This window comes from Rhinolophus sinicus, linkage group LG04 (genome assembly GCF_036562045.2).
Source record: "Rhinolophus sinicus isolate RSC01 linkage group LG04, ASM3656204v1, whole genome shotgun sequence".
NCBI lineage: Eukaryota > Metazoa > Chordata > Mammalia > Chiroptera > Rhinolophidae > Rhinolophus > Rhinolophus sinicus.
Window position 1 is genome coordinate 170,481,005 of NC_133754.1, and position 27,835 is coordinate 170,508,839.

The window sequence follows — 27,835 nt, forward strand, 5'->3', positions numbered from 1 at the left end:
ACTTCTTAAGTTTTCTAAAAATGCCCTTGTCTCCCTTTCACCTGATTCTTCTACTGTGTTTCCCTGAAAATAAGACCTAACTAGAAAATAAGCACTAGCACGATTTTTCAGGATGCTCGTGGGGAAATATGGTAGGGTTTATTTTATATTACAAGCATCCTGAAAAATCATGCTAGGGCTTACTTTCTGGTTAGGTCTTATTTTCGGGGAAACACGGACGATGAAAGGTCTGGGTGTGAGTAGGGATGATTGGGTAAAAGGTAAAATTCTAGCTATTAGAATGGGACATAAGGTTTTGTGGCGGTAAAGGAAGAGCAACGCAGCAGCAGCGGGGAGGTGTGGGGGAAGAAGGGCATTAATGACCTCTGCCTTTCAGAACCATCCTGGAGCCTTCCTACAGAAGGAAGACCCACAGTGTGTCTCTCTCAAACTGTTGCAAGAAGTTTACCTGACTGTTGACTCTGCTGTCCTCGGCCAGAAGACTCTGATCCATGCTGTGAGGTAGATAGATGTGACCCAGCCAGTTGGGGACAATCTGGACTGATTGTCCTCAGGCAGACCCTCCAGATGGCCAGAACTGGGAACTTGAAGGCTTACCAGCAGCTGGGAGGCCATGTTGGAGCCACTGTCAACCTGTGCTTGCTGACTGATATAGAGCCTATTTCAGGGGATTCTCCCCGCAAATTGTAAACTCTTTCCAGAGACACTGTGGGATCATAGTACTTACGTGGAAGCTACACCTTGACTTACCTCTCTCCTAAAACACAGTGGCTTATACCATAAGAGGTGGTCATAAGAGATCTGGAAGTGCTTAAAGAAGCACCACCTTGGGCCTGGCAGGTACCAGGTCAACTTTAATTTTCTAGCCTGGTTTGTGATGGATGAAAGAATCACCCTAGACGTCCGCCTTGTGGGCCAGGGTAGGGCTGTGCAATTGTTAACATATCCTGCTCCACGTGGATGGTTTGGGTTGATACAGAAACTTAAGGAGAAAGCCCTTGGCTTTCCAAGGTCGACACTGATGGTCTATGGGATTTGTTCAGCTGAGCTCTGGGGGACACAGCGACGGTCAGTGTTGTGGCTTGGTCTAACTCTGCTGCTTAGAGTACCAATTGAGTGGACCTGGTCTTAGCTCCTGTTGGCTGTGTTAGTCATAGTGGCTGATTGAATGGCACATTCATAGGAAAATTTGCTAGAAGCCAAGACAATAGAGGAACGAGGGGTGGATATTGTTTGGCAGTGGGCAATCTTCAGTAGCATTTCTACACATTTTGGACTATCTCTTCATTGACTGTTTGCTTGTCAAACAACCTGTGAGGCTAGAGATAATGTCCCTCTCTACGGTAGACGGCATGTTTGTTTCTTGACCAGGATAACGAAGATAATGTTTCACCGTTGCTACTTGGATGTCTAACAGGCATCTCAGACTTTACATGTCTGAACTCCTTATCTTCACTCCTAAACCTGTAACTCCTGCAGTTTTCTTTTCAACTAATGTCAGCTCCACTTTTCTTATTGCTTGGGTCAAAAACCCAGGATGTCATTCTTTCTCCTCTTTCTCTCATACTACATATCCCACCCGTCATAAAATCCTGCTGGCTCTCTTTCAAAATGTATCCAGAAACTTGCCACCTCTCACTGCCTCTACCCCTCCCATCCTGGTGTTGCTCTGGTGGTGCTCAAGTGCATTTCTGACCTATCATTCCAGTTGTTCCTTTTGCCTCCCTGTCTCCTGGGCTGGTGCCTTTCCGGAGTGCTACACGAAGGATCCGAGCTCTTCTTGTCTTTCCCACCCCCTGAACATCCAGTTTACTCTGATTTGTTAACTCAGCCCTTATAAATCTGCTTGCCAACTCCAACATTTATGTTTATCCTCTTCTGCTATTACTTCCTCTTTCAATCTTTTTTTTTTTCCTGTCTTTGATGGATTCTCGTGCCACCTCCCTCTTTTGTCCCCAAACCTGTAAATGTATGTTAGTGGGGTTTCAGGAAGGAGCACAGACAATCATATGCCCAATGTACCATGTTTAACTGGGAGTCCTAGCAGTAATTTTTTCAAATATAAGCTGCCTTACAGACCACATAGCTAATTGTGCTATTGCCTTAACACATTCTCCAAACACTTTATAGATGTATTCATAAGCTATGCCTCAAAGCACTAAGCACATGGCTTAAACTATTGTTAAATATATCTAGAGCATGGCTTGAGAAGGTTGAAATATTTTGAAGATGGAGATAATGTTTCTAACGCAAGGAATGTCTAAAATCATCTGGATATAGAACTCTATCAGTAAGTTTGTGCTTTGTTCTGTTTCTACCTGTCCTTCCTGATAACAATATGGTTCTCTTAGCTATGTGCTTTTATTCTACAAAATGTAATGTGTATTATGTTGTTGATATTTAATATGACTTCTACTGTATGTAATATAATGGAATTATGCAAACAAAATAATAGGTTTTTCCTCCCCCAGGAACTCCACTTTAAGTTCAGTGTATGAATGTGAAATAGTTAACATCTTTTAAAAACAGTCCCTTGTACCTCAAGTTAGATTGTCCGAATTAAATGACAACAAGTGCAGTAAAGAAAGAAATAGATTTTGTTTAAGAACAGGACAATAACTCCTAGAATTTGACTGTAGAACTTCTAATTTAACAAAAAAGTGGGAAAAGATGAAGAAAATGTTATCAGATCAATCAGTCAAAGGAACAGATAAATTAATAAAAACAGACAACATAAGGAGTAAAATCAATGAAATAGGAACCAAATGATTCCTCATATTTACAAATGTGCTGTGAGCATGAATTAAAATGCATAGCTGTGTCGTCAGAGTGACTTAATGAAAAAAAGAAAAAGAGAGATTAAAGAGAAATAAAACAAAACAGGTGGGGGAATGTTATTAGACAAATAGGAATTTAAGAAGGTTGAGATTGTTAAAGCATAAATGAAATAAATGGGGATTTTCTATAATTACTTGATGCTTAAGTAGAAAATATGGTAGTAAGACTTGGCGAACAATTAGCTTAAGCCATTCTCTGGAGCTCCTCTGAGCACGGGGCCAATCTGAGATTCCCCCCACCCCATCAGCAGAGCATTGCTTGGGGCAGCTCCAGGCACCCCCGCTCCATGGCTCTAGTTCTAGAGATTCTACTTCAGACATAGGTGGCAAAACCAACTCATTCCATCCTTACAGGAATGGTTTTTGAATCTCCTAGAGAGCTTTTAAAATTCCTGGTGAGCAGAAAGTGGAGAATTTCCACTCTCTTGTCAGTGATCAAAGCAAGTCCCAAAGTTCTCCAGTGCAGGTCAGGGAAGCCCATGACGAAGGCAGCAAACATGGGGCGCCTGTGTCAGGATAGCACTGTTTCAGGTGCTGGATATTGCCCTGAGAAAAATCAGCTCCTTGACCCTATTTCATTACCTTCTAGTAAGTGGGGAAGGCACTAAACAAGTAAACATCAAAGAAGATGGGGAAACAGTACTGCTTTACACTTGGGGTTTTGAGCAGAAGTTGTGAGGGGCGAGGCCATGCAGCTGTCTGGCAGATGAGTAGTTCACACAAAGGGAGCAGCAAGAACAAAGGTCCAGAGATGGGAGTGCTCGTGAGGTGGCTGAGGAAAATTGTGTGCATGACGAATTGAGGTTTGACAGAAACATGGGAAACTGAAGGCGGATGTGGGTATACTAACACCGGGTAATTACTGTCAGTGAGGCTGACCAGGTCCTCTTTCTGGGCAGGCTCTTGTGAGCAAGCTGGCACTCCAGTTTCTGTCTTTCTTTACCAGGGCTCAGCCAGTAATTTTCTGTTATTCTAATAAGCCAACAGAGCTATCATGAGGTTTTTGTAAGCAGTGGAACAATGTTTCAGAATAGGTAACTTTTAAGAACAGTTGATGTCTCGATGGGCCTCTTTCTAGGAGCAGACAGTTTGAATTAAAGTCTGTCCAGGGACCAGAGACTCCAATGGCAGTCCTCTCATCCAGGAAGACAGATCTGGAGTCGTCAGTGTTTCTCTTGAAACAGCAAATAACCTCAGGGTGTCCTGGTTTGACATTTACTCTGGAAGTTTATTTAACATTTATCTACAATTCCTCCATTCAGGTTTAACACATTCAGGGTATTTAAAGGGGAGCAGTAACAGAACAACTCAAAAATATCTGCTTAATCCCATAATCAGACAATTTATGCCAATTTTCTTGAGGACACTTTGAGGAGTTCAACTTGACAGTTGTTTATTTGGGGGACAATGCAGCACAAATAAGTGCAGTGAATTTCAGTCAGGAGAAACCATGATATAGAAAGGGGACCAGTAAACTTTTCGTCTTAATAATCAGATAGAAAATAGTTTAGGTCATGCAGGCCAAGAGGTAAAATCAGATATTACATCAGTAGTAATATACTAATAGAGAAAACACATTTCCACATTTTTGGATGAAATGAAAATATGGAGTACAATTTTTTTCTTTCTTTCTTTTTTGGTTATACAGGTCTCTTAGTGAGAAGAATGGGATTCTTTTTTGGAATAAAATTTTTGGAATTTTTCTTGCCTGGGGCTGAAAATATGTGCCCTAATAGCACATTAATTGCAAACGTTCTTGACTCACAGGCCATACAAAAATAGGGAACAGGTGGATTTTGTCTCTAGGCCATACTTCTCCAACCTCTGATATAGAAAATATGATTCCAGTTTTTAGTTTTCAAGGTGATTCTGGCTGAAGTTATAAAGAGAGGAGAAAATAAAAAGGGAAGCATACATATTTGAATAGATACATTGACTATATTTGTAGATATTATCGTCATATACTTATCAAAACAACAAAATCCACAAAGTGTTCAAACTAATGTCATTATATCTAATAAAAGATAAGGGGGCTAGAGAGATCCACTTACAAAAATCAATTACATTTCTCTATACCAGCAAAAACTCAGGCTAATAACTAATGGTTAAGAAAAACTGTGACAGTATAAAGGAATTAACCAAGATCACACAAGAACGACCAAGGAGAGAACTTTCAAACTGTAAGCAAGGACATAGAAGGAGATCGGAATAAATTGACGGACACGGGACTCACCTGGTTTTGGCCCAGTGAGCCCTGTGTCAGACTTGTGACCTCCAAGACTGTATAGTATAATAAGCCTGTGCTGTTAGGCGACTAAGTTTGTGGTGATTGTTTCAGCATAAACAGAAAACTAATACAGGAACCATATGTCCTGTCCAGCTTGATGCCATGAATAGAGCTTGCTCACTGTATTTCTTTTCTTTTCTTTTTTTAAGATTTTTTATTGGGGAAGGGGAACAGGACTTTATCGGGGAACAGTGTGTACTTCCAGGACTTTCTCCAAGTCAAGTTGTTGTTCTTTCAATCTGAGTTGTGGAGGCCACAGCTCAGCTCCAGGTCCAGTTGCCGTTGTTAGTTGCAGGTGGCACAGCCCACCATCCCTTGTGGGAGTTGAGGAATTGAACTGGCAACCTTGTGCTTGAGAGCCCACTGGCCCATGTGGGAATCGAACCGGCAGCCTTTGGCATTAGGAGTACAGAGCTCCAACCACCTGAGCCACTGGGCCAGCCCGCTCACTGTATTTCTGATGCACAGGCACAGTTTCCTTGTATATATTGTTAACACTTGAAAGGAAGTGTGGCATACATGGTCTGCTGAGTATCCTCAATCACACTTGCCTGCATTTGGAGTATTATTCTGTGGTAACTCTTTGCAACAGAGTTGTTTTCCTACCTTTAACCAACTCAATTTGTTTTTAGACCCTAAGAATTTATGGATGGACAGTGAGGTGATAGTATTGTGATAAGGAACAAATGAAAAAACACTTAGGTTTTAAATGTCATGATGGAAAATCCCCAATAGGACTTGGCTGTGAGTGGGGCACTCCAGTCCCCAAGCAAAGTGGACCAACAAGCAGTACATACCACCCGCTGATAGGTCATTCCACCATAACTTTCATTTGATCCCTGATTTAATGAGGCAGACCCCAAAATTGGAACTCAGTGTTTTCATTCTTTGTGTCTTTTAATGACATGATAACTGACCTAGGTTGAAATCGCCAAGATGGTAAAATGAGAGGTGCTGGCCCTCATGTTCCCCTCAGAAACACCTATTTTAACAACCACTATGGATGAGAATAACTTTATGACAGTCTGGGAGTACAACTGAGGTGTTCCAGCACCAAGGTAGAGCAAAATAATCTGACATTGATGCACTAAAGAAGGTAAGAAGACAATTTATTTTTTCCTGTGTCACCTCTCCCCCAGGGTGGCACAGCATTAGCATCTCTGGGGGCTTGGAGAGCAGAATCTCCACCCCTACCTCTACCTGCTGAATCAGAACCCGTATTTTAACAAAATCCCCAGGGGTTGTATGCACATTATAAGAAGAACGGCATTATCAAATTATAGAAAACATGGATAATATCTTTCATTGTTCTGTGTGTTATGTATAATTATATAAACAGTGTCATATGCCACATTTCAGGAAACAACTATTTATTTTCATTTAGCAATAGACTTTTGACAATTAACCATGCTAGTGGAGATCTAGAAAGTTCCCTTTTAACTTCTTGAAGAAAATTCATATTTATGCTGCTGATAATGAAATCTGTTATGAAATCAATGTGGTAGTGACACTGATTTAGTGCAATGAGGTTCAAACGGGGATGGGTAGAGAGTCATAATGCCCTCCATTTTTAAAAAATGCACCCATTTATTTCCTGGGAGAACCATGGCAACTGTGGATATTGTTGCCAAAGAAAAATAACTACTGTCTACGGTTCTAAGACTAAATATTACATGCCCAGAAAAAAAACAATGAGTTTTTAAAGATCAGATGTGTCAGTGCCAATGAAAAAACTATTAGCAAATAAGTTGAGGCAGGATTTTTTTATGTTAACAGGGCAACTGTCAGAATATGAAGGGTCATTCACCTCAACCTGGAATGAGATTCATATTCTTAATATCTTTAGGAAAACTAGCAGCATACATTCTTATCCTTTGATCTTTATGAGACACACATTGCTCCACAATTCAGAGGCCATTTACAGACTTAGATCTTGATTAACAAGAACAATGTTTATCATGATTTTCAGTAGCCAAGGCAAGTTAAAAGAATATGGAATATGGTGGAGATCTACTAGGTAAGTCAATGGAAAGAACCTAACATATGTGGCCAATTTACTGGAGAAGGGCCAGTGTTGGGCAAAAAGGATTCAGCTGTCTTAGCCTGGAAAGCTGGTAAGTATCATTACATGCTGGGAAAACGCTTGGTCAAATTCTTGCTTCCTGAACCTTACAAAAGAGACCATGTGCTGACACAGACTATAGAGCTAGGAGAACAAAAAGAAAACACTCAGGATATTAGAATATTGCTATTGTGTCCTTGACATCGTTGTAGCTCTCAGCAAAAATTGCAAGATGGAAGGACACAGGCTAGAGTCAGCCAGGCAAGTGTTATATTTTCTCTTGTCAGGTCACTAAGAAATAGGCAAATCAAAGGACAAGGAGCCCTCACACAGACAGAGAATTATTATAAGGGAGGAGAATCCTGAACCTCAAGGATGTTTCTGAGAAGCTAGAGGATTATGGGTACAAGGCCAAGAAAGCCTCTCAGTCACATGGTGTTGACACTACCTCTCTCACATACAAAAGAGCAACACACATGACTGCAAGGATAATCATTTATTGACCAAGTAGAGAAAGTTCTTGTCTTATTCATGGCAGAGTTCTCCTGGGTATGGCACAGAGAATCGCAAATTGGGAGGAAACCCTTGATTCTTGGTGAGTTGATGAGTCTCCTAGTCAATTAGGGAAGATCCTGAAGATGCAGAGATAATGCTTTCATGTGAGACAGTGATGGCTATCAGGTCACAGAACTTGTCACAAGATGACATGGGGACCATGGAAGGGAAGATCCTGGCGCCCAGGTGAGGAACCATTCACTCAGCACTAAATAAAACAGATGAGAAAGAGAACACAGAAACCCATAAGCACATCCGGGATTGAATTGACGACAGAGTATTTCAATTTTGGAGAAAAATGAAGTAACAGTCATCAACCTGCATTCTAACATATGTTACTTGCCAGAATAGAGGGAAGAAATGCATTCAGTCAATGACTTCTTTTTTTCCTTTGGCTGATTTCATCTTAACTTTCCCTCAACAAAGTCTATGAAAAACAGAGGAATGAATGAAGGATCTTAGGCTGCTTTCTGCCATTCTCAGCATGGGAAGTTCTGAAGAATTTGTGATACATTGAGGAAGAATGGCAAACGCCATAGCTGCCTTTTATTAACTACTTACGTTATGCAGCCATAGTTGCTACAACCTTCCCATACATAAGCTGAATGAAGCCCCACAATACATGTTAGATAGGAAACAATGGGGAAACTCAGAGGCCATTTTCCAGGTTGGAAGACTACTGGAAGTTCAGACAGCTCTATTTGAAGATCAGAAGTTCAAGTTGTGCAGAGATCAAAGCAAGACATTTTTACCGAAAATTGGAGGGTGAGATGGCCTCTGGACTTGGAAGACAGACCACAAACAGAAACGTATTTGAGATTCATACTAACACACATTTACTCTTTTCCCGTTTCAAAATTTAAGTCTTAATGATTTGTAGCACATTAACAATTACTGAGCTCTTTTCACCAGCATTATATCGACACAGTAACTCTGTAAGGTAGACATCATTGTTTTCTTTTAATTACTTATGTCATTTGCTCTGAAGCTCACAGAAGGAGTGGGTCCTGAACCCAGGATGTAAAACTCCAAATTTCAAGCTCTCGCCACAACATTCCTTACTAAATTATTGTTATTTTACTCTCTGAACATAAACTCCTAATGCTCTAGGAAGGCAGTAATCCCTGGGCCACCCCATTTTATCAAATATTACCAACCTGGAGGACTGGGCTAGTTGTTCCCTCGGGCCTGGAGACAGCGATCTGCAGAGGGAGAACAGAGCACATTCATCACCTACCCCAGGTGATTTCTCAGACAGAAACCTGATGATTTGCTAGCTTAGGACAAAGGGGATTGATAGGAGGTGTTATGTTCTATTGGGTTTCTTGCTTTAGTAACATGAGAATTTAGGAAGAATAAAAAGAGAGCTACACTTACCGACTTTGGTCAGATCAAGAATGTTTTCCTTAGGAATTCCATATTGTTGGCAAATTTCTTCAAACCTTGTTTTTATTTTTTGACTCAAATCTGGTTCATGGCCTGTGGGAAGACTGACAGTAACTGCTGTGTCTACTGTATTGGTCATTGAGGGTCATGGCAGTGCTGTAGGTCTCCAAATGGATGGGAAAATGGATGGCACTGTTTGGTGCTTAGGCAGAAGACTTGGGGATGGGATGTAACCTGTCTTGAATTTCACATCTTTAGGATAGCCTTCTGCATGATAAGAGATTTCATCATCATCCCACCACTGAGGCTGAGGGACTACCCAAGATGACCATCTCTCTTGAGAGGAGGAGAGACACCCCAGGATAAGAATGGGAGGATCACTTTGTTTCCAGGTTTCCCTCCTTCCCCTGCCTCCCAACCCCAAGGTGAGTGTCAGCATGAAAGTACTGTACCAAACAACTCCATCACTTGGGTTATTTTTCCATTTTTGAAATTCTCGGTGTGACAAATAGCATATTCACCATAGACAGCTTCAATTATGCGAAATCTATTGTGTCCACCATCTGTGGAGGAAACAGAAGATAGCTCAGAATTTCTTTAGACCATGGAAAGCATGCGAAACAAGTACCTATTCTCTCCCACAGAACAAATTCAAATGCATATCCTAGAAGACTTAAGGAGTGATATCTAAGGTCTTCCCTTTGCATCTCCCTGGGCTTCGTGTTGTAACTTCTAAGGGTAAAATTGAGTCCTGGTTGAATTTCTACCAGATGTAATTGACCACTAATGATAAAAAAAACACATCAGCCACAGCAGCAACTTACCCTCTATCATCCTCCCTGAGAATCACCTACCTCCTTCAGCCATCTTTGCCAACTATGTGTCTCTGTCCTGTCTCTAAGCCCCACGGGCATTTTATACCCAGCACTCTATCCAAGCAGTGGTATGGCATGGCTACCCGACACCATCACAAAAAGGGCAGAGAATGAGCAGCTATCCTGACAATTTACATTTTTTCTTTCTTTGCTAATTTTCTTTTGTTGTGGGAGGAACATGTGACCAAATTGCCATCTTTATCTGATGGTATTACATGCCAGGCATTGACTTTTACACACAGTGTCCTCACAAATTTGGGATATTAGCTAGTAGATGCCCAATTATATTAACTAAACAAGCACTGATCAGGAATTGATCAAGATCCTGCAGATACTGGAGTTTAGCAAATTCCTTGTAGTCAGAAGTAGAATTTAGAGAGACTTTTTTTTGTATACTTACAGAAAACACTGTATACACCATCCTGTTCTGTGGCTTCTCCAACAATAGAGAATTCAGTACATTGTCCATTTTCCCTGTAAAAGAAAATGAGCTGTTGCCTAAGATATGTTGATGGGCCTGGCTCCCTCACTCTACCAGCAACTTGAGTGTCTGATTCCACTTAAGTATTGAACATTTTTGGTACAAATTTGACAGAGCTCTCACTTACGTTTTTTTATTTTATTTGCTACTTTAAGAATGATCAACTACTCTTTCCTCTACCACTACTTCCACTATCACTATTACTACAGCTACTTGTCTGTAGCTGAGTGCGCACATGTGCCAGCCTCTCAGATGAGTGCTTTACAGACAGACAGTACTTCACTCGGTCCTCACAGAAAACTGTGAGAGAACATTACTGTCACCCGCTTTTACCCAAGGGAGAATTGGGGTGGAAAGAGTTCAGTTTTCTATGTCACACAACCAGTAAGAGATAGACTCGAGAAATAGACAGGCTGTTAATCCCAAATCCTATGCTCCTAACCTACGTTATATTGCCAGACAAATTATGATTCTATAACTCTCTCCCCCTAACCTCTTCTACTCCCATGGAAATTTACTTCTGTCACCAATTTTTATCTGTGAATCTTGTAAAGCTAGAGCTTCATCAAGTTGGATCAATGCTAAATGAGTGACTCTGATTTTGGATACAGGTCCACATATATGTGCACATGTGCGTGTGTGTGTGTGTGTGTGTGTGTGTGTGTGTGTGTGTGTAGGTAGAGGTCCAAAATCATACTCATGCTTTTCGATTTTTTTCAGAAGTGGAAGAGGCCAACTGACTTTGTGTGATATTTAAGTAACACAGAAGAGCTATCCAAGGCTTGGATATGATTCAAAAAAATCCTGAGGCCCCCATTTTCATCGATCCTTTCCTTCTCATCCGAGGCCAAGAAGACGGTATACCAATCCCCTGAAATCTGCAATGAAATCAGCAAAATGATTGAGTTGGAAAAGAATAGGGGACACCACATGGACCCTTGTCTCCTTGAACTTTGCCCACTTGCCAGGACTCATATGGTGATGTTAAGATGGAATTAGAACTCTGACACCATATATAAGGTTATTTCCACTGTCCCTCCAGTGAGAATGTAGGTTCCCAAGTGCTGTCATCATTTCACATGGTACAATTGCTCTTAGTCCAAGTTCATAACCCTCCTCCTTTGTCTACTATGTAAAAAACGCCTGCCCCCCAGTAGGGCCACCTTGCTTCAGAATCCTCCAAACCACCCCCCAAAGTCAGACATCACTGTGCTCCACCAACTCTACCTTTGAAATATCGATGTTGCTTGTCACAACCTCATGGTGTCCTTCCACATGTGCCCAGACTAGAGTCAGCCCCAGACACAGTGACAGCATCTTCATCTTGACAGGTGACAGTAATGACTCGGCTACAGTCCCTTTGAGTGAGTCTTTCCCTGTAGGTGGCTCCACTGCTCAGCTCCTCTGACTTTATATTCATTCTGAGTCCAGTTATTTGTCCATGGGGTGCCAGCTTTCCTCCTCCCACTCCCTTAAATGTCCTGTCATTCATTGTTGTGAGGTCACAATTGTTCCTGACTTTTATACTTGTCAATCTCATCTCCTTTAGATCTACTTATGACCTTACTTTCTCAAAGCACGTACTCAAGAAATAGTGGATGTTATAAAGGGCTGCCTTTTGGAACCCTATTTAACTGTGGATCTGGCTTGGATTCAGAAAGCGAATTATGTGTAGGCAAGAATGGAGTAGAACTAAAAAAAATGGCATGTGTCAGGCACCTGTGTTCCAACATTCATGTGGGGTACAGAATTACAGGAGTTACCCCATGATAACTATCCCCAGAAACAAAAAACTGTCTCTACCAAATATGACAGTACATATCGTAAAGCATTCAAATAGAGCTGAATAATATTGGGTGGAATAGAATAACATCTTCAAAGTTTGGTGTCTAGTAGGTAGTTTTGAACACATTTTATTTCCTTTCCCTGAATTCCACCACTAAAGCCTTTCTTTTTCCCTAAACGAAGAAGTGTATACCTATCACTCTGTATACCTCGCTGTATACCATAGACAAATAAGAGACTTGGGGAAGTAGAAGATGTCTTCCCTTATTTCAAGCAACTTTCAATGAAGGTGGAGAAATGCTTCATATCTCAATAAAAGCTCGATTCTCCAAGCATGTGAAGTAAGGCAACTAAGTGGGAGAAAGACCACACCACTGTGTGTCAGAATTGGGGTGATGCTAAGGAGGTGGCATCACATAGAAAGTGCTTAAGAACATAGGAGTCATGCAGACCTGGGCCTCATTCCTATTTCTGCCACTTTGAAGCCATTTGGACAAATTTAACCTCTTGGAGCCTTAGTGTCCTCTTACTGGGGATAACTGGGGATAAGTGTCCTCTTACCTGCTGATAGATGCTGTAGGGATTCAGTGGGAAGATATACATAGACCCTCAGACTACTGTCTGGCACACGTTGGGCTGGTGTGGTTAGAGAAGTTTTCCTGGGGTAGGTGGGACTAGGGGGAGGCCATGATCATTAGGGGAGGTATGGAGACATGGAGAGCCTTTTGGAAAGGATTCCTGGTGAGAGGAATGTTGTGGTCAGGCCCCTGTGACCCAAGTTGGGGCTTGTTCAAAGCTGTGGCTCATTTTAGCCTTGAACTAATGGTCCCCTGTTGCACCCACAAAACAGAAAGAGGCCAGTGTCCTGGGTGGAGCTGGGCACAGGGCAGTGACCCCAGGACCTGTGGCATCTACTGTGGGCTGCTTTAGAGTCATCCCAGCCCCTTGGGGGATCATTCCTAGTTCATGCTCAACCCATATCCAGTCACTGGTATTTTGAGGTCTGTATAACTTTAGATATCATGGGCTGGCTGTCGGTTAGGTTGTGCTGCCGGAGTGATAAAGGTGCTGAGTTTGACACATTGGGGCAAAGGCTGTGTGCTTTATTCTCTCTAGTTGATTGTCTCCAAGAATCGATGGCAGCCTATGAGCAACCAGGTTTGCGAGATGATCCCATTCTTCTTGGGCTGTATGCTGAGGGGAGAGTAAGCTACTGCTGGTCACACATCTCTATCACATCCCAGCACAACTCCTAACTCTGTACCCATATCAGAGGGTCATATGGGAACTTTCTGCTTCTGGCCACTCCCACTGTGTGCCCCAATAAAAAACCAGAAATGAAGGTATATGCTACAAAATGTTTTCCAGTCTTTTATTAATAGTTTTTAATACACAAATCTTCACGGAATATTGTTATCTCTCAATATGAGTTTTCGACAGGTGTGTTGGCAAAACTTATGTTTACATTAAAAAATGTGATGCAACATTTTTAATAATCTGAGTGGACAGCCTTAGTCACATTCCAAATACAGCTGATAGAAACCTTCAGAATCATCAATAAAAGCCACGTGCATCTCTGATGTTGTAAGAAAAGCATCACATACTTATCGAACACAAAGTAACCAGTTAGTTTTTGGTGATGAAGAAGCAATGTTGGAAACTTTTAATGCCCAAACTATACAGTTTACTCTTTCCATCTAAGCACTTAATTTGTGGACTAGGACCAATCAAAATGTCCATCAGTTACCGGGGTAAATAATTGGTGGTATATCCAGATTTAATGCAATCCCCATCAAAATCCCAATGGCATTTTTTAAAGAAGTAGAACAAAAAATCATCAGATTTGTTTGGAACCACAAAAGACCCTCAATAGCCAAAGCAATCTTAAGAAAAAAAGAACAATACTAGAGGTACCACACTCCATGACTTTAGCTTGTACTACAGGGCTACAATAATCAAAACAGCATGGTATTGACAGAAAAACAGACCATAGACCAATGGAATAGAATTGAGAACCCAGAAATAAAACCACATAAATATGGACAGATAATTTTTGACAAAGAAGCAAAAAACAATGGAGAAAAGACAGCCTCTTCAATAAATGGTGCTGGGAGAATTGGATAGCCACATGCAAAAGAATGAAACTGGACTGCTATCTGTCACCATGACCAAAATTAATTCAAAATGGATCAAAGACTTAAGCATAAGACCTGATACAATAAACTGCATAGAAGAAAACATAGGTACTAAACTTATGGACCTTCGGTTCAAAGAGCATTTTATGAACTTGACTCCAAAGGCAATGGAAGTAAAAGCTAAAATAAACGAATGGGACTATATGAAACTTAAAAGCTTCTGTACAGCCAAAGAAACCATCACAAAATAAAGAGGCAACCAACTGAATGGAAGAAGATTTTTGCAAACAGTGCCTCTGATAAGGGGCTGATATCCAAAGTATACAAGCAACTCATGCAACTCAACAACAAAAAAACAAACAAACCAATTGAAAAATGGGCAGGCGACCTGGAGACATTTCTCCAAAGAGCACATACAAATGGCAAATAGACATATGAAAAAATGCTCAACATCACTAATCATCAGAGAAATGCAAATAAAAACCACAGTGAGATATCACCTCACCCCAGTTAGAATGGCTACTATCAACAAGACAAATAGTAACAAGTGTTGGAGAGGCTGTGGAGAAAAAGGAACCCTCATACACCGTTGGTGGGAATGCAGACTGGTGCAGCCGCTATGGAAGGCAGTGTGGAGGTTCCTCAAAAAATTACGACTAGAATTGCCATATGACCCAGCAATCCCTCTCCTGGGTGTCCGCCCAAATAATCTGAAAACATTTATCCATAAAGACACGTGTGCTCCAGTGTTCATTGCAGCTTTATTTACGGTGGCCAGGACATGGAAACAACCAAAATGTCCTTCGATAGATGAATGCATAAAGAAGTTGTGGTATAGACACACAATGGAATGCTATTCAGTGGTAAGAAAAGGTGAAATAGGGCCATTTGTGACAACATGGATGGATCTTGAGAGTATAATGCTAAGCGAAATAAGTCAGAGAGAAAAAGCAGAGAACCATATGATTTCACTGATGTATGGTATATAAACCAAAAACAACAAAAGAACAAGACAAACAAATGAGGAACACAAACTCATAGACACAGACAATAGTTCAGTGGTTACCAGAGGTCAAAGGGGGTGGGGGTTGGGAGATGAGGGTAAGGGGGATCAAATATATGGTGATGGAAGAAGAACTGACTCTGGGTGGTGAACACACAATGGGATTTATAGATGATGTAATACAGAATTGTACACCTGAAATCTATGTAATTTTACTAACAATTGTCACTCCAATAAAGTTAAAAAATAAATACTAATTAGTGGTATATCCATATAACAGAACATGATTCAGCAATAAAAAGAACAGACTATTGACAAACACTACATGAATGAATCTCAAAATAATTATGCTAGTGAAAATAGCCAGAATAACAACATAAAAGCAGTACATACTGAGGTCTGCATGTACATAAATTTCCAGAAAATGCAAAGTCTAACACACTAAGTGGATCAGTGGCTGCCTGGGGCTTTGGGTGGCACTGTGGGGAGGAGGGATTACAAAGGTGCAGAGCAAGCTATTGAAGGTGATGGGTAAACAGTATCCTGACTGTGGTGCAGGTTTCATGGGTATCATCTTGTAAAGACTTATCAAATTTTATGCTTTAAACATGTGCAGTTGACTGTCAATTGTACCTCAGTAAAGATATTATTAATAGCAAATGACTTTCCTGTTAGCATTTTTCTAACGGAACCTCTGATTTTCATGAACACGATTTTTCCTTTCCTATTAAGGGAGGAAATGCTTACATTTGGAAGACAGAACTAATGACTTCTCTGCCCTTCACTGCCTCTCAGGCCCCAGAGGGGAGGGGGGATGAGACCCTGGGCTATTATGGGGGGAACTGCATCCTTGGTTTCTAAAAGCACTGGAGTCGGCTCGGTGTAAGAGAAAACTCCAGCTCCACTCACTTCCAGCCAGATGCTGCTTCCTCACGAGACTAGGTTCTGAGGTCCTGATTCAGGACATACATAGATGGGCCCTGAGCTCTGATGAGCAAACATACCTGGTTCCCAAACACAGTTGGAGGATGGTGTTGCCTCTAACAAATCACCCACCGCCTGCAGGTTCTGCCAGCACAGTTTCCCTGCAGCCCCTAATTCTGAGCTCTGAAACTCCAGCGGGTGACCGCAGATGAAAGATCTAAGGCCCAGGTCCTAAAAGCATCACAAGCCTCCCCCATAGAGAGGCCAGCGGTAGCCTTATACTTCCCCGTTTCCTCGCAGCCTCCTTGGGCTGCCTTCTCCTCCACGCTCTGTGTTGACCAGGCTTCTCAGGCCTCCAGAGATTCTGGGGAAGCCCGCGTGAGCCCCAGGTGTTCTGGAAATAGCCTCCCAAAGTGGCCTGAAGCCTTTTGGGCCCAACTCAGTCTCGGCCTCAGGACACCCACCTCTTTCTCAGTAGCGGCCGGACACCAGGAGGCGCCAGGGCTCCTTCCGATGGCCTCGGAGCAGGGCTCCAGGCTCAGGCACTGACCACCCCCCGGTGCCCGCCTAATGCAGGGCATACAAACCTGAGCCAGGAGCGTTCCATTAGCCTCCTGTGGGGAACCTGAGCCATTCTCTGGAGCTCCTCTGAGCACAGGGCTAATCTGAGAAGCCCCCCACCCCACCTGCAGAGCATTGCTTGGGGCAGTTCCAGGCACCCCCTCTCCTTGACTCCAGTTGTAGAGATTCTGTTTTACACATATATGGGGAAACCAATTCATTCCATTCTTACAGGAATGTTCTTTAATCACCTGGAGAGCTTTTAAATTTCTTGGTGTGCAAGACATCGGGAATTTCCACTCTCTTGTCAGTGATCAAAGCAAGTCCCAAAGTTCTCCAGTGCAGGTCAGGGAAGCTCGTGATGAAGGCAGCAAACATGGGACGCCTGTGTCAGGATAGCACTGTTTCGGGTGCTGGTTATTGCCCTGAGAAAAATCAGCTCCTCGACCCTATTTCACTTACTTTCTAGTAAGTGGGAAGACACTAAACAAGTAAACATCAAAGAAGATGGGGAAAGAGTCTTACTTTACACTTGGGGTTTGTGCCAGAATACGTGAGAGGGTGGGCAATGCAGCTATCCAGCAGACAAGGATTTCACACAAACGGAGCACCAGGAAAAAAGGTGCAGAGATGGGAGTGCTCATGAGGTGGCTGAGGAAAACGTGTGCATAACGAATTCAGCTTTGACAGAAACATGGGAAACTGAAGGCGGTGTGGGGATCCTGGCAGCGAGTAATTACTGGCAGTGAGGCTGACCAGGTCTTCTTTCTGGCCAGACTCTCCTGAGCAAGCTGGCACTCCAGTTCTCTGTCTTTCTTTACCAGGAGTCAGCCAGTAATTGTCTTTATTCTAATAAGGATACAGAGCCAGCATGAGTTTTTTGTAAGCAATGGAACAATGTTTCAGAAAAGCTAACTTTTAAGAACAACCTCTGGTATCTGGATCGGCCTGTTTCCAGGAGCTGACAGGTTCAAGTATCGTCTGTCCTGGGACCAGAGACTCAAATGGCAGCACTCTAATCCGAGAAGATCTGGAATGTTCATTGCTGCTCTTGAAACCGCAAATAACCTCCGGGTGTCCTGGTTGGACATTTATTCTGGAAGTTCATTTGACATTTATCTGCATTTCCTGCATTTCATGCTTAACTCATTCGTGATATTTAAAGGGGAGCACTAACAGGACAACTTAAAAATGTCTGTTTGATTTCACAATCAGACAATTTATTGCTCATTTTACTGAATGCCCCCTGAGGGGGTCGATTTGACAATCTTGTTTATTTGGGGGACAATGCAGCAGAAATAAGTGTGGTGAATTCCAGTCAGGAAAGCCATGGTATAGGAAGGGGACCGGTAAACGTTTCCTCTAAAGGGTCAGATAGAAAATAGTTTAGGTCATGCAGGCCAAGAGGTAAAATCAGATATTACGCCAGTGGCAATATAATCATAGAGAAAACGTGTTTCCACATTTTTGGATGAAATTCAAGTAGAATATTGAGTGTAATTTTTTGGAAATACAGGTCTCTTAGTGAGTAGAATGGAATTCTTTTTTGGAATAACGTTTTTGGAATTTTGCTTCCTTGGGGTTGAAAATGTGTGTCCTAATATCACATTAATTGCAAATGTTCTTGACTCACAGGCAATACAAAAATAGGCAGCAGGTGGATTTCGCCTCTGGGCCACACTTTGCCTACCTCTGATATTGAAACTATGGTTTCAATTTTCAGTTTTCAGGGATTCTGGCTGAAGTTGTAAGGAGAGGAGAAAATAAAATGGGAACCATACATGTTGGAAGAGAGACATTGACATTATTTGTAGATATTATGATCACATACTTATTACACCAACAAAATCTATAGTGTTAGACGAATGTCATTATCACTAATAAAAAAGATTTCATTAAGGGGGCGAGAGAGATCCACTTACACACAAATCATAACATTTCTCTATACAAGCAAAAACTCATGCTAATAGCTAACGGTTAAGAAAAACTGTGACAGTATAAAGGAATTAACCAAGAGCACACAAGAAGACAACCAAGGAGAGAATTTTAAAACATCTAAGCAAGGACAAGGAAAATGATTGGAATAAATTGACGGACACGGGACTCACCTGGTTTTGGCCCAGTGAGCCCTGTGTCAGACTTCTGACCTCAAAGACTGTATAGTATAATAAGCCTGTGCTGCTAGGCCATTAAGTTTGTGGTGGTTGTTCCAGCACAAAATGGAAATTAATTCAGGACCCATTTCTCCTGACCAGCTTGATGCCATGAATAGAGCTTCTTCACTGTATTTCTGATGCACAAACAGAGTTTCATTGTATATATTGTTAACTCTTGAAAGGAAGTGTGGCGTATGTGGTCTGCTGAGTATCCTCAATCACACTTGCCTGCATTTAGAATATTATTCTGTGGTCGCTCTTGCAACAGATTTATTTTCCTTCCTTTAACCAACACAATTGATTTTTAGACCCTAAGAATTTATGGATGGACAGTGTGAGGTGATAGCATAGTGATTAGGAACTAATTAAAAAACAACTTAGGTTTTAAATGTCATGATGGAAAGTCCCCAATGGGACTTGGCTGTGAGTGGGTCACTCCAGTCCATGAACAAAGTGGACCAACAAGGAGTACATACCACCCGTTGATGGGTCGTTCCACCATAACTTTCATTTGATCCCTGATTTTATGAGACCATCCAGAAAATTAAAACTTAATGCTTTTCTCTCTGTGTGTCTTTTAGGTGAAATGATAACTGACCCAGGTTGAAATCACCAAGATGGTAAAATGAGAGGTGCTAGCCCTCATGTTCCCCCAGAAACTCCCATTTTAACAAACATGATAGAGGAGAATATCTTTATGAGAGTCTGGAAGTACAACTGAGGGGTTCCAGCATGAAGGTAGAGGAAAATAACCCAAGACATGGTGCACTGAAGACGGTAGAACAAGTTCCCTTTACCGGTGTCACCCCTGCCCCACGGTGGCACAGCATTGGCATCTCTGGGAACTGATAAGACAGCAGAATCTCATGCCCCACCCCAGACACGCTAAATCAGAGCCTGCGCTTTAATAAGATTCCCAGATGATTTGTATGCACATTACTAGGAGCAGAGTATTATCATACATGTAGGAACCGTAAATAATATGTTCCATGTTCTATATGTTACTTACAATTTATATAAATGGTGTCATATGGCACATAAGATGAAACAACTATTTTTTTATTAAACAGTTGACTTTTGAGATCTATTATGTTAATGGATATCTAGTAACTTTCACTTCAATTCTTGAAGAAAATTCACATTTATGCTGCTGATAATGAAATCTGTTATGAAATCAATGTGGTAGTGACATTGATTTAGTGCAATCAGGTTCAAATGGTGATGGGTAGAGAGTCGTAATGCCCTCCACTTTTAAAAAATGCACCCATTAAATGTAATGGCTTTGTGAGATGTCAGAGAGATAGTGGATGGGGGGGAGAGTTGACACAGTGTGAGGGATATAAATGATAAATGTCTAACTATTACGTTGTTTTGTGCACCTGAAACTAATAAAAAGAAAAAATGCACCCATTTGTTTCCTGGAAGCATTATGGCAACTGGGGGAATGCTCTTTCCAAAGAAAAGCAATGACTGTTCATACTTTTAAGACTAAATATTACATGCCCAGAATAAAATAATAAGTTTTTAAAGTTCAGATGTGTCAATACCAATGAGAACACTAATGGTAAATTAGACTAGCAAGGATACTATTGCAATAACAGGGCAGCTATTAGAATAAGAACGGCCATTCACCTCAACTTGGAATGAGATTCATATTCTTTAGATCTTTAGGAAAATTAGCAGCAAACATCCCTAGGCTTTGATCTTTATATGATATAATTTGCTCCAATTTTCAGAGGCCATTTAACAGACCTAGATCTTCATAACAAGAGCAATGACTGGCTTTATCACAATTTTTAGTAGCCAAGGCTAGTAAAAAGAATATGGGATATGGTGGAGATTTACTAGGTAAGGTGATGGAGGGAACCTAAAGTATGTGTTCAATTTACTGGAGGAAGGCTGGTGTTGGTCATCACGGATTCAGCTATCCCAGTCTGGAGCTGGTAAGTCTCATTGCATGCTAGGAAAACACTTGGTGAAATTCTTGCTTCCTGAACCTTACGGAAGAGACCATGTGCTGACACAGACTATAGAGCTAGGAGATTAAAAAGAAAACACTCAGGGTGTTGGAATATTACTATTGTGTCCTTGACTTTTTTCCAGCTTTCAGCCAAATTTACACCTGGGATGAACACAGGCCAGAACTAGCCAGGCAAGTTTTATATTTTCTCTTGTCAGGTCACTAAGAAATAGGCAAATCAAAGGACAAGCAGCCCTCACAGTGACAGAGAATTACTGCAGGGGAGGAGAATCCTGAACCTCAGGGATGTTTCTGAGAACCTAGAGGATTTTGGGTACGAGGCCAAGAAAGTCCCCTCATTCGCATTTTGTTGACACTATCTCTCTCACATACACAGGGCAGCACAAAGGACTTCAAGGATAATCATTTATTGACCAAGTAGAGAAAGTTCTTGTCTTATTCATGGCAGAGTTCTCCTGGGTATGGCACAGAGATTCAGGAATTTAGAGGAAAGCCTTGATTCTTGGTGCATTGATGAGTCTTCTTAGACAATTAGAGAAGATATGAAGATGCAGAGATAATGCTTTCGTGTGAGATAGTGATGGCCATCAGGTCACAAAGTTGTCACAAGATGATGTGGGGACCATGGAAGGGATGATCCTGGAGCCCACGTAGGGAACCCCTTACTCTGCACTGAAGAAACAGATAAGTAAAAGAAGGCAGAAACTCATAAGGACTTCCTGGATTGAATTGAGGACAAAGAGAATTCTATTTTGGAGAAAAATGATGAAGTCATAGTCACCAACCGATATTCTAAACTATGTTACTTGCCAGAGTGGAGGAAAGAAGGGCATTCGGTCAATAACTTTTTTGTTTCTTTTGCTGATGTGATCTTAACCTTCCCTCAACCAAGTCTATGAAAAACAGAGGAATCAATAAAGGATCCAAGGCTGTTTCTGCCATCCTCAGAATGGGATGTTCTGAAGAATTTTTGGTACATTGAGGAAGAATAGCAAAAGCCCTGGCTGCTTTTTATTGAATACTTGCTTAATGCAAGCCATTGTTTCTAAGACCCTCCCATACACTATCTGAATGAAGCCCCACAACACATCTTAGGTAGAAAACAGATGAGGAAACTCAGAGTCCGTTTTCCAGGTTCAAAGACATCTGGAGGATCAGAAAGCTCTATTTGAAAATCAGAAGTTAAAGTTCTGCACTAACTAAAGCAAGACATATTTACCAAAAATAGGAGGGTGAAATGGCCTCTGGACGTGAAAGACAGACACAAACAGAAATGTATTTGAGATTCATACTGACACATATTTACTCTTTTACCGTTTTACAATTTAACCCTTAATGGTTTGTAGCACATTAACAATTACTGAGCTTTTTTTCACCAGCATTATATCCACATAGTAGTCCACACAGTGTAAGGTAGACATCATTGTTTTCCTTTAATTGCTTAGATCATTGCACTAGCTCATGGAAGAGTGAGTCCTGAACCCAGGGTGTACAACCCTGGTACACCCTGGGTTGGGTGTACAACTCCAAATTTCAAGCCCTACCCACAGCCTTCCTTACTAAATTATTGTTATGTTAATCACTGCACATAAATTCGTAATGCTTTTGGAAGGGAGTAATCCATGGGCCACCCCATTTATCAAATGGTACCAACCTGGAGGACTGGGCTAGTTGTTCCCTCGGATGTGGAGACAGCGATCTGCAGAGGCAAAGCAGAGCACATTCATCACCTACCCCAGGTGATTTCCCAGACAGAAACCTGATGATTTGCTAGTTTAGGACAAAGGGGAATAACAGGAGGTATTACCTATTCTTGGGTTTCTTGCTTTAGTAACATGAGAATTTAGGAAGAGAAAACCAAAGAGAGCGAAACTCACCGACTTTGGTCAGATCAAGAATGTTTTCCTTAGGAATTCCATATTCTTGGCAAATTTCTCCAAAAACCATGTTTTTATTTCGTGACCCAAATCTGGTTCTCGGCCTGTGGGAAGATTGAGTGTAAGTGTTGTATCTCATGTATTGGTCATTGAGGGTCATGGCTGTGGGGTGGGTCTCTAGATGGATGGAAAAATGGATGACACTGATTGGTGCTTAGGCAGAAGACTTGGGGATGGGATGTAACCTGTCTTGAATTTCACATCTTTAGGATAGCCTTCTGCATGATGAGTGATTTCATCATCATCCCACCACCGAGGCTGAGGGACTACCCAAGGTGACCATCTCTCTTGAGAGGAGGAGAGACACCCCAGGATAAGAATGGGAGGATCGCTTTATTTTCAGGTTTCCTTCCTTCCCCTGCCTCCCAACCCGAACGTAGTGTCAGCATGAAATTACTGTACCAAACAACTCCATCACTTGGGTTTTTTTCCCATTGTTGACATTCACGGTGTGACAAATGACATATTCATCATAGATGGCTTCAATTATGTGAAATGTATTGTATCCATCATCTGTGAAGGAAACAGAACAACCCTGAGAATATCTTTGGGCCATGGAAAGCAAGTGGAACTTTTATCTATTCTCTCCCACAAAACAAATTCAAGTGCATATCGTAGAAAGGTTAAGGAGTGATATTTAAGGCCTTCCATTTGCATTTCCCTTGGTTTCGTGTGGTGACTTCTAAGGGTGAATTGACTACTAGTTGAATTTCTACGACAAGTAATTGACCACTAGTGATAAAAAAAACCTTCAGCCACAGCAGCAACTTACCCTCTATCTTCCTCCCTGAAACTCACCTACCTCCTTCTGCCATCTTTGCCAACTATGTGTCTCTGTCTTGTCTCTAAGCCCCACGGGCGTTTTATACCCAGCACTCTACCCAAGCAGTGGTATGGCAATGGCTACCAGACACCATCACAAAACGGGCAGAGAATGAGCAGCTATCCTGACAATTTACATTTTTTCCTTTTTTTTGCTAATTTTCTTTTGTTACAGAAAGTACATGTGACCTAATTGCCATCTTTATCTGATGGTATCATGTGCCAGGCATTGGCTTTCACACACAATGTTCTCCCAAATTTGGGATATTGGCAATTAGATGCCCAATTATATTAACTAAAGAAGCACTGATCAGGAATTGATCAAGATCTTGCAGATACTGGAGTTTAGGAAATTCCTTGCAGTTGGAAGTAGAATTTAGAGAGACTTTATATATATATATATATATATATATATATATATATATATATATATATATATATTTACATATAACTCTGTATACACCGTTCTGTGCTGTGGCTTCTCCAACAACAGAGAATTCAGTACATTGTCCATTTTCCCTGTAAAACAAAATGAGCTGTTGCCTGAGGTATATTGATGGGGCTGGCTACCTCACTCTACCTGTCACTTGATTGTCTGATTCCACTTAAGTACTGAACATTTTTGGTACAAATTTGACAGAGCTTTTATTTACGTTATTTTGCTTTATTTGACACTCTAAGAATTAGTCAACTACTGTTTACTCTACTTCCCACTATCAATATAACTGCAGCTACTTGTCTGTATAATTAGCTGAGTGCTCCCATGTGCCAGCCTCTCAGATGTGTGCTTTACAGACAGACATTACTTCACTCGGTCCTCACAAAAAACAGTGAGAGAACATTACTGTCGTCTGCTTTTACCCAAGGGAATATTGGGGTGGAAAAGGATCAGTTTTCTAGGTCACGCAACTAGTAAGTGATAAGGTTCGAGAGACAGGCTGTTGATCCCAATCCTGTGTTCCTAAATCAGGTTATATTGCCAGACTACTTATGATTCTCATAATTCTCTCCCACTTACCTCCTCCACTCCCATTGAATTTACTCCTGTCACCAATTTTTATCTGTGAATCTCAAAAACACTTTTGTTCTTCAAGTCCTGGATTAGTGTCTCTGATTTTGGATACAAGTCCACATGTATATATACGTGTGTGTGTGTGTGTGTCTGTGTGTGTCTGTGTGTGTCTTTGTGCATAAAGATCCAAGATCACACTCAGGCTTCTAGTTTTTTCTTTTCCATGTAAAAAATGAATACTTACTTTATTTGATTTTTAAATAACATAGTAGAGCTGTCCACGGCTTGGAGATATTCCACAAACAGCCTGAAGTTACCATTTTCTTCTATTTTTTCCATCTTATCTGAGGCCAAGAGGATGGAATACCAATTTCCTGAAATCTGCAATAAAATGATTGAGTTGGAAAAGAGTCAACATATGGACCCTTGTCTCCTTCAACTTGGCCCGCTGGCCAGAAATCACAATGGTGATGGAAAGATCGAATTAGAACTCGGGTCATTTGACACCACATGTGAGGTTCTACTGTCCCCCAGTGAAAATGGAGCCCCCCAAATGTTGTCATCTTTTCACATGGTACAATTGCTCTTAGTCCAAGGTCACAAACCACCTCCTTTGCCTACTATACCAAAAATCGCCTGCCCCCCAGTAGGGCCACCTTGCTACAAAATCCTCCAAACCACCGCCCAAAGTCACACATCACTGTGCTCCACCTTTGAAAGATCGAAGTTGCTTGTCACAACCTCATGGTGTCCTTCCTCATGTGCCGAGACTAGAGTCAGCCCCAGACACAGTAACAGCATCTTCATCTTGACAGGTGACAGTAGTGACTCAGCTACAGTCCCTTAGAGTGAGTCTTTCCCTGAAGGTGGCTCCACTACCCAGCTCTTCTGACTTTATATTCATTCTGAGTCCAGTTATTTGTCCATGGGATGACAGCTTTCTCCTCCCACTCTGTGAAATGCCCTGTCATTCACTGGTGTGAGGCCACGATTGTTCCTGCCTTTTTGATGTGTCTCAATCTCATCTCTTTCAGCTCTACTTATGACCTTGAATTTCTCAGAACCATACTCAGGAAAAATTGTGGATATCATAAAGGGCTGCCTTTGGAAACAGATTGAACTGTTGATCTGTCTGGGCATCAGAAGCCAATTATGTGTGGCAGGAATGGAGTAGAACTGAAAAAATGGAAGTGACAGGTACCTCTGTTCCAGTATTTATATGTTATATGGAATTACATGGTTACCCCATGGTAACTAGTCTCAGAAACCAAAGATGACAGTACCTATCACAAAGCATTCAAATAGAGCTGAATAATGTAGGATTGAATAGAATAATGTCTTAAAGGTATGGTATGTGATTTTGAGCACATTTTAATTCCTTTCCCTTGTCATCTGAATTCAACTACTGCAGCCTTTCTTTTACCCACAATGAACAAATGTATTCCTATCACTATGTATACCTCATTATATACCATATACTCATAAGAGAAATGGAGAAGTAGAAGGTGTCATCCCTTCCTTCAAGCAACCTTCAGTGAAGGTGGAGAAATGCTTCATTTCTCAATAAAAGCTCGATTCTCCAAGCATATGAAGTAAGCCCACTGATAGGGACAAAGTCCACACCACTGTGCGTCAGAAAAGGGGATGATGCTAAGGAGGTGGCATCATGTAGAAAGTGCTTACAGACACAGGAGTCATGCAGACCTGGGCCTCATTCCTGTCTCTGCCATTTTGAAGCCATGAGGACAAATTTAACCTCTTGGAGCCTTAGTGTCCTCTTATTGGGATAATTGTACCCACCGATAGATGCTGTAGGGATTCAGTGGGACGATGTGCGTAGAACCCTCAGACTAATGTCAGCACATGTTGGGAATGTGGGGTTACAGAAGTTTTCCCGGGGTAGGTGGGACTGGGGGGGGCCATAAACATTAGGGGAGGTATGGAGACATGGAGAGCCTTTTGGAAGAGAATTCCTGGTGAGAGGAATGTTGTGGTCAGGCCCCTGTGACCCCAGTTGGGGCTTGTTAAAAGCTACAGCTCATTTTAGCCTTAAACTAAGTCCCCTATCGCACCCACAAAACAGAAAGAGGCCAGTGTCCTGGGTGGAGCTGGGCACAAGGCAGTGACCCCAGGACCTGTGGCATCTATCTGTGGGCTGCTTTAGAGTCATCCCGGCCCCTTGGGGGATCATTCCTAGTTCATGCTCAACCGATATCCAGTCACTGGTCTTTTGAGGTCTATATAACTTTAGGCTTCATGGGCTGGCTGTCGGTTAGATTGTGCTGCCAGAGCGATAAAGGAACTGAGTATGACACATTGGGGCAAAGGCTGTGTACTATATTCTCTCTAGTTGATTGTCTCCAAGAATCAATGGCAGCCTATGAGTAACCAGGTTTGGGAGATGAATCCCATTCTTCCTGGGCTGTATGCTGAGGGGAGAGTAAGCTACCACTGCTGCACACAACATCTCTATCCCATCCCACCACCACTCCTAACTCTGCACCCATATCAGAGGGTCAGATTGGAACTTTCTGCTTCTGGGTACTCGTACTGTGTGTCCCAATAGAAAACCAAAAATGAAGATATATGCCACAGAATGTTTTCCCAGTCTTTTTGCTTTTAATAACCAAATCTTCACGGAATATATGTATCTCTAAATATAGCTTTCTTGCAAGTATGTGGGGAAATCTGATATGTATATTAAAAAATGTAATGCAACAGTTTTGGTTTTTTTAAAAGATTTTATTGGGGAAGGGGAACAGGACTTTATTGGAGAACAGTGTGTACTTCCAGGAGTTTTTTTCCAAGTCAAGTTGTTGTCCTTTCAATCTTAGTCGTGGAGGGTGCTGTTCAGCTTCAAGTTGTTGTCCTTTCAGTCTTAGTTGTGGAGGGCACAGCTCAGCTCCAGGTCCAGTTGCCGTTACTAGTTGCACGGGACGCAGCCCACCATCCCTTGCGGGAGTCAAACCTGCAAACCTTGTGGTTGAGAGGACATGCTCCAACCAACTGAGCCACCTGGGAGCTCAGCGGCAGCTC

At 41.7% G+C, this 27,835-nt stretch overlaps 2 protein-coding genes across 5 annotated transcripts in view; one reads left to right on the forward strand and one right to left on the reverse strand.

Annotated features, from left to right (window-relative positions):
- Positions 1 to 23,259, forward strand: part of SNX30 (sorting nexin family member 30) — a 179,963-nt gene extending 156,704 nt beyond the window's left edge. For 2 of the 4 annotated variants that reach the window (XR_012495895.1, XR_012495894.1), the window contains 2 exons: positions 9,386 to 9,552; positions 11,204 to 11,333. Coding sequence is in view for 2 of the 4 variants with exons in the window: in XM_074330843.1 (XP_074186944.1) it covers positions 23,175 to 23,244 (70 nt within the window). In the remaining 2 variants the exon portion in view is untranslated. Of the gene's footprint in view, positions 1 to 9,385; positions 9,553 to 11,203; positions 11,334 to 23,174 lie in introns of those variants that run through there. The other 2 variants (XM_074330843.1, XM_074330841.1) reach the window with 1 other exon arrangement.
- Positions 7,668 to 11,840, reverse strand: LOC141571169 (allergen Fel d 4-like). The gene is made up of 7 exons (XM_074330845.1): positions 11,711 to 11,840; positions 11,225 to 11,361; positions 10,403 to 10,476; positions 9,580 to 9,690; positions 9,119 to 9,220; positions 8,899 to 8,943; positions 7,668 to 7,949 (listed from the first exon to the last, which is right to left on the reverse strand). Exons 1-6 carry the CDS (start codon positions 11,804 to 11,806, stop codon positions 8,912 to 8,914), a joined length of 552 nt encoding a protein of 183 aa, XP_074186946.1. The 5' UTR covers positions 11,807 to 11,840; the 3' UTR covers positions 7,668 to 7,949; positions 8,899 to 8,911.
- Positions 23,260 to 27,835: the final 4,576 nt, after the last annotated feature.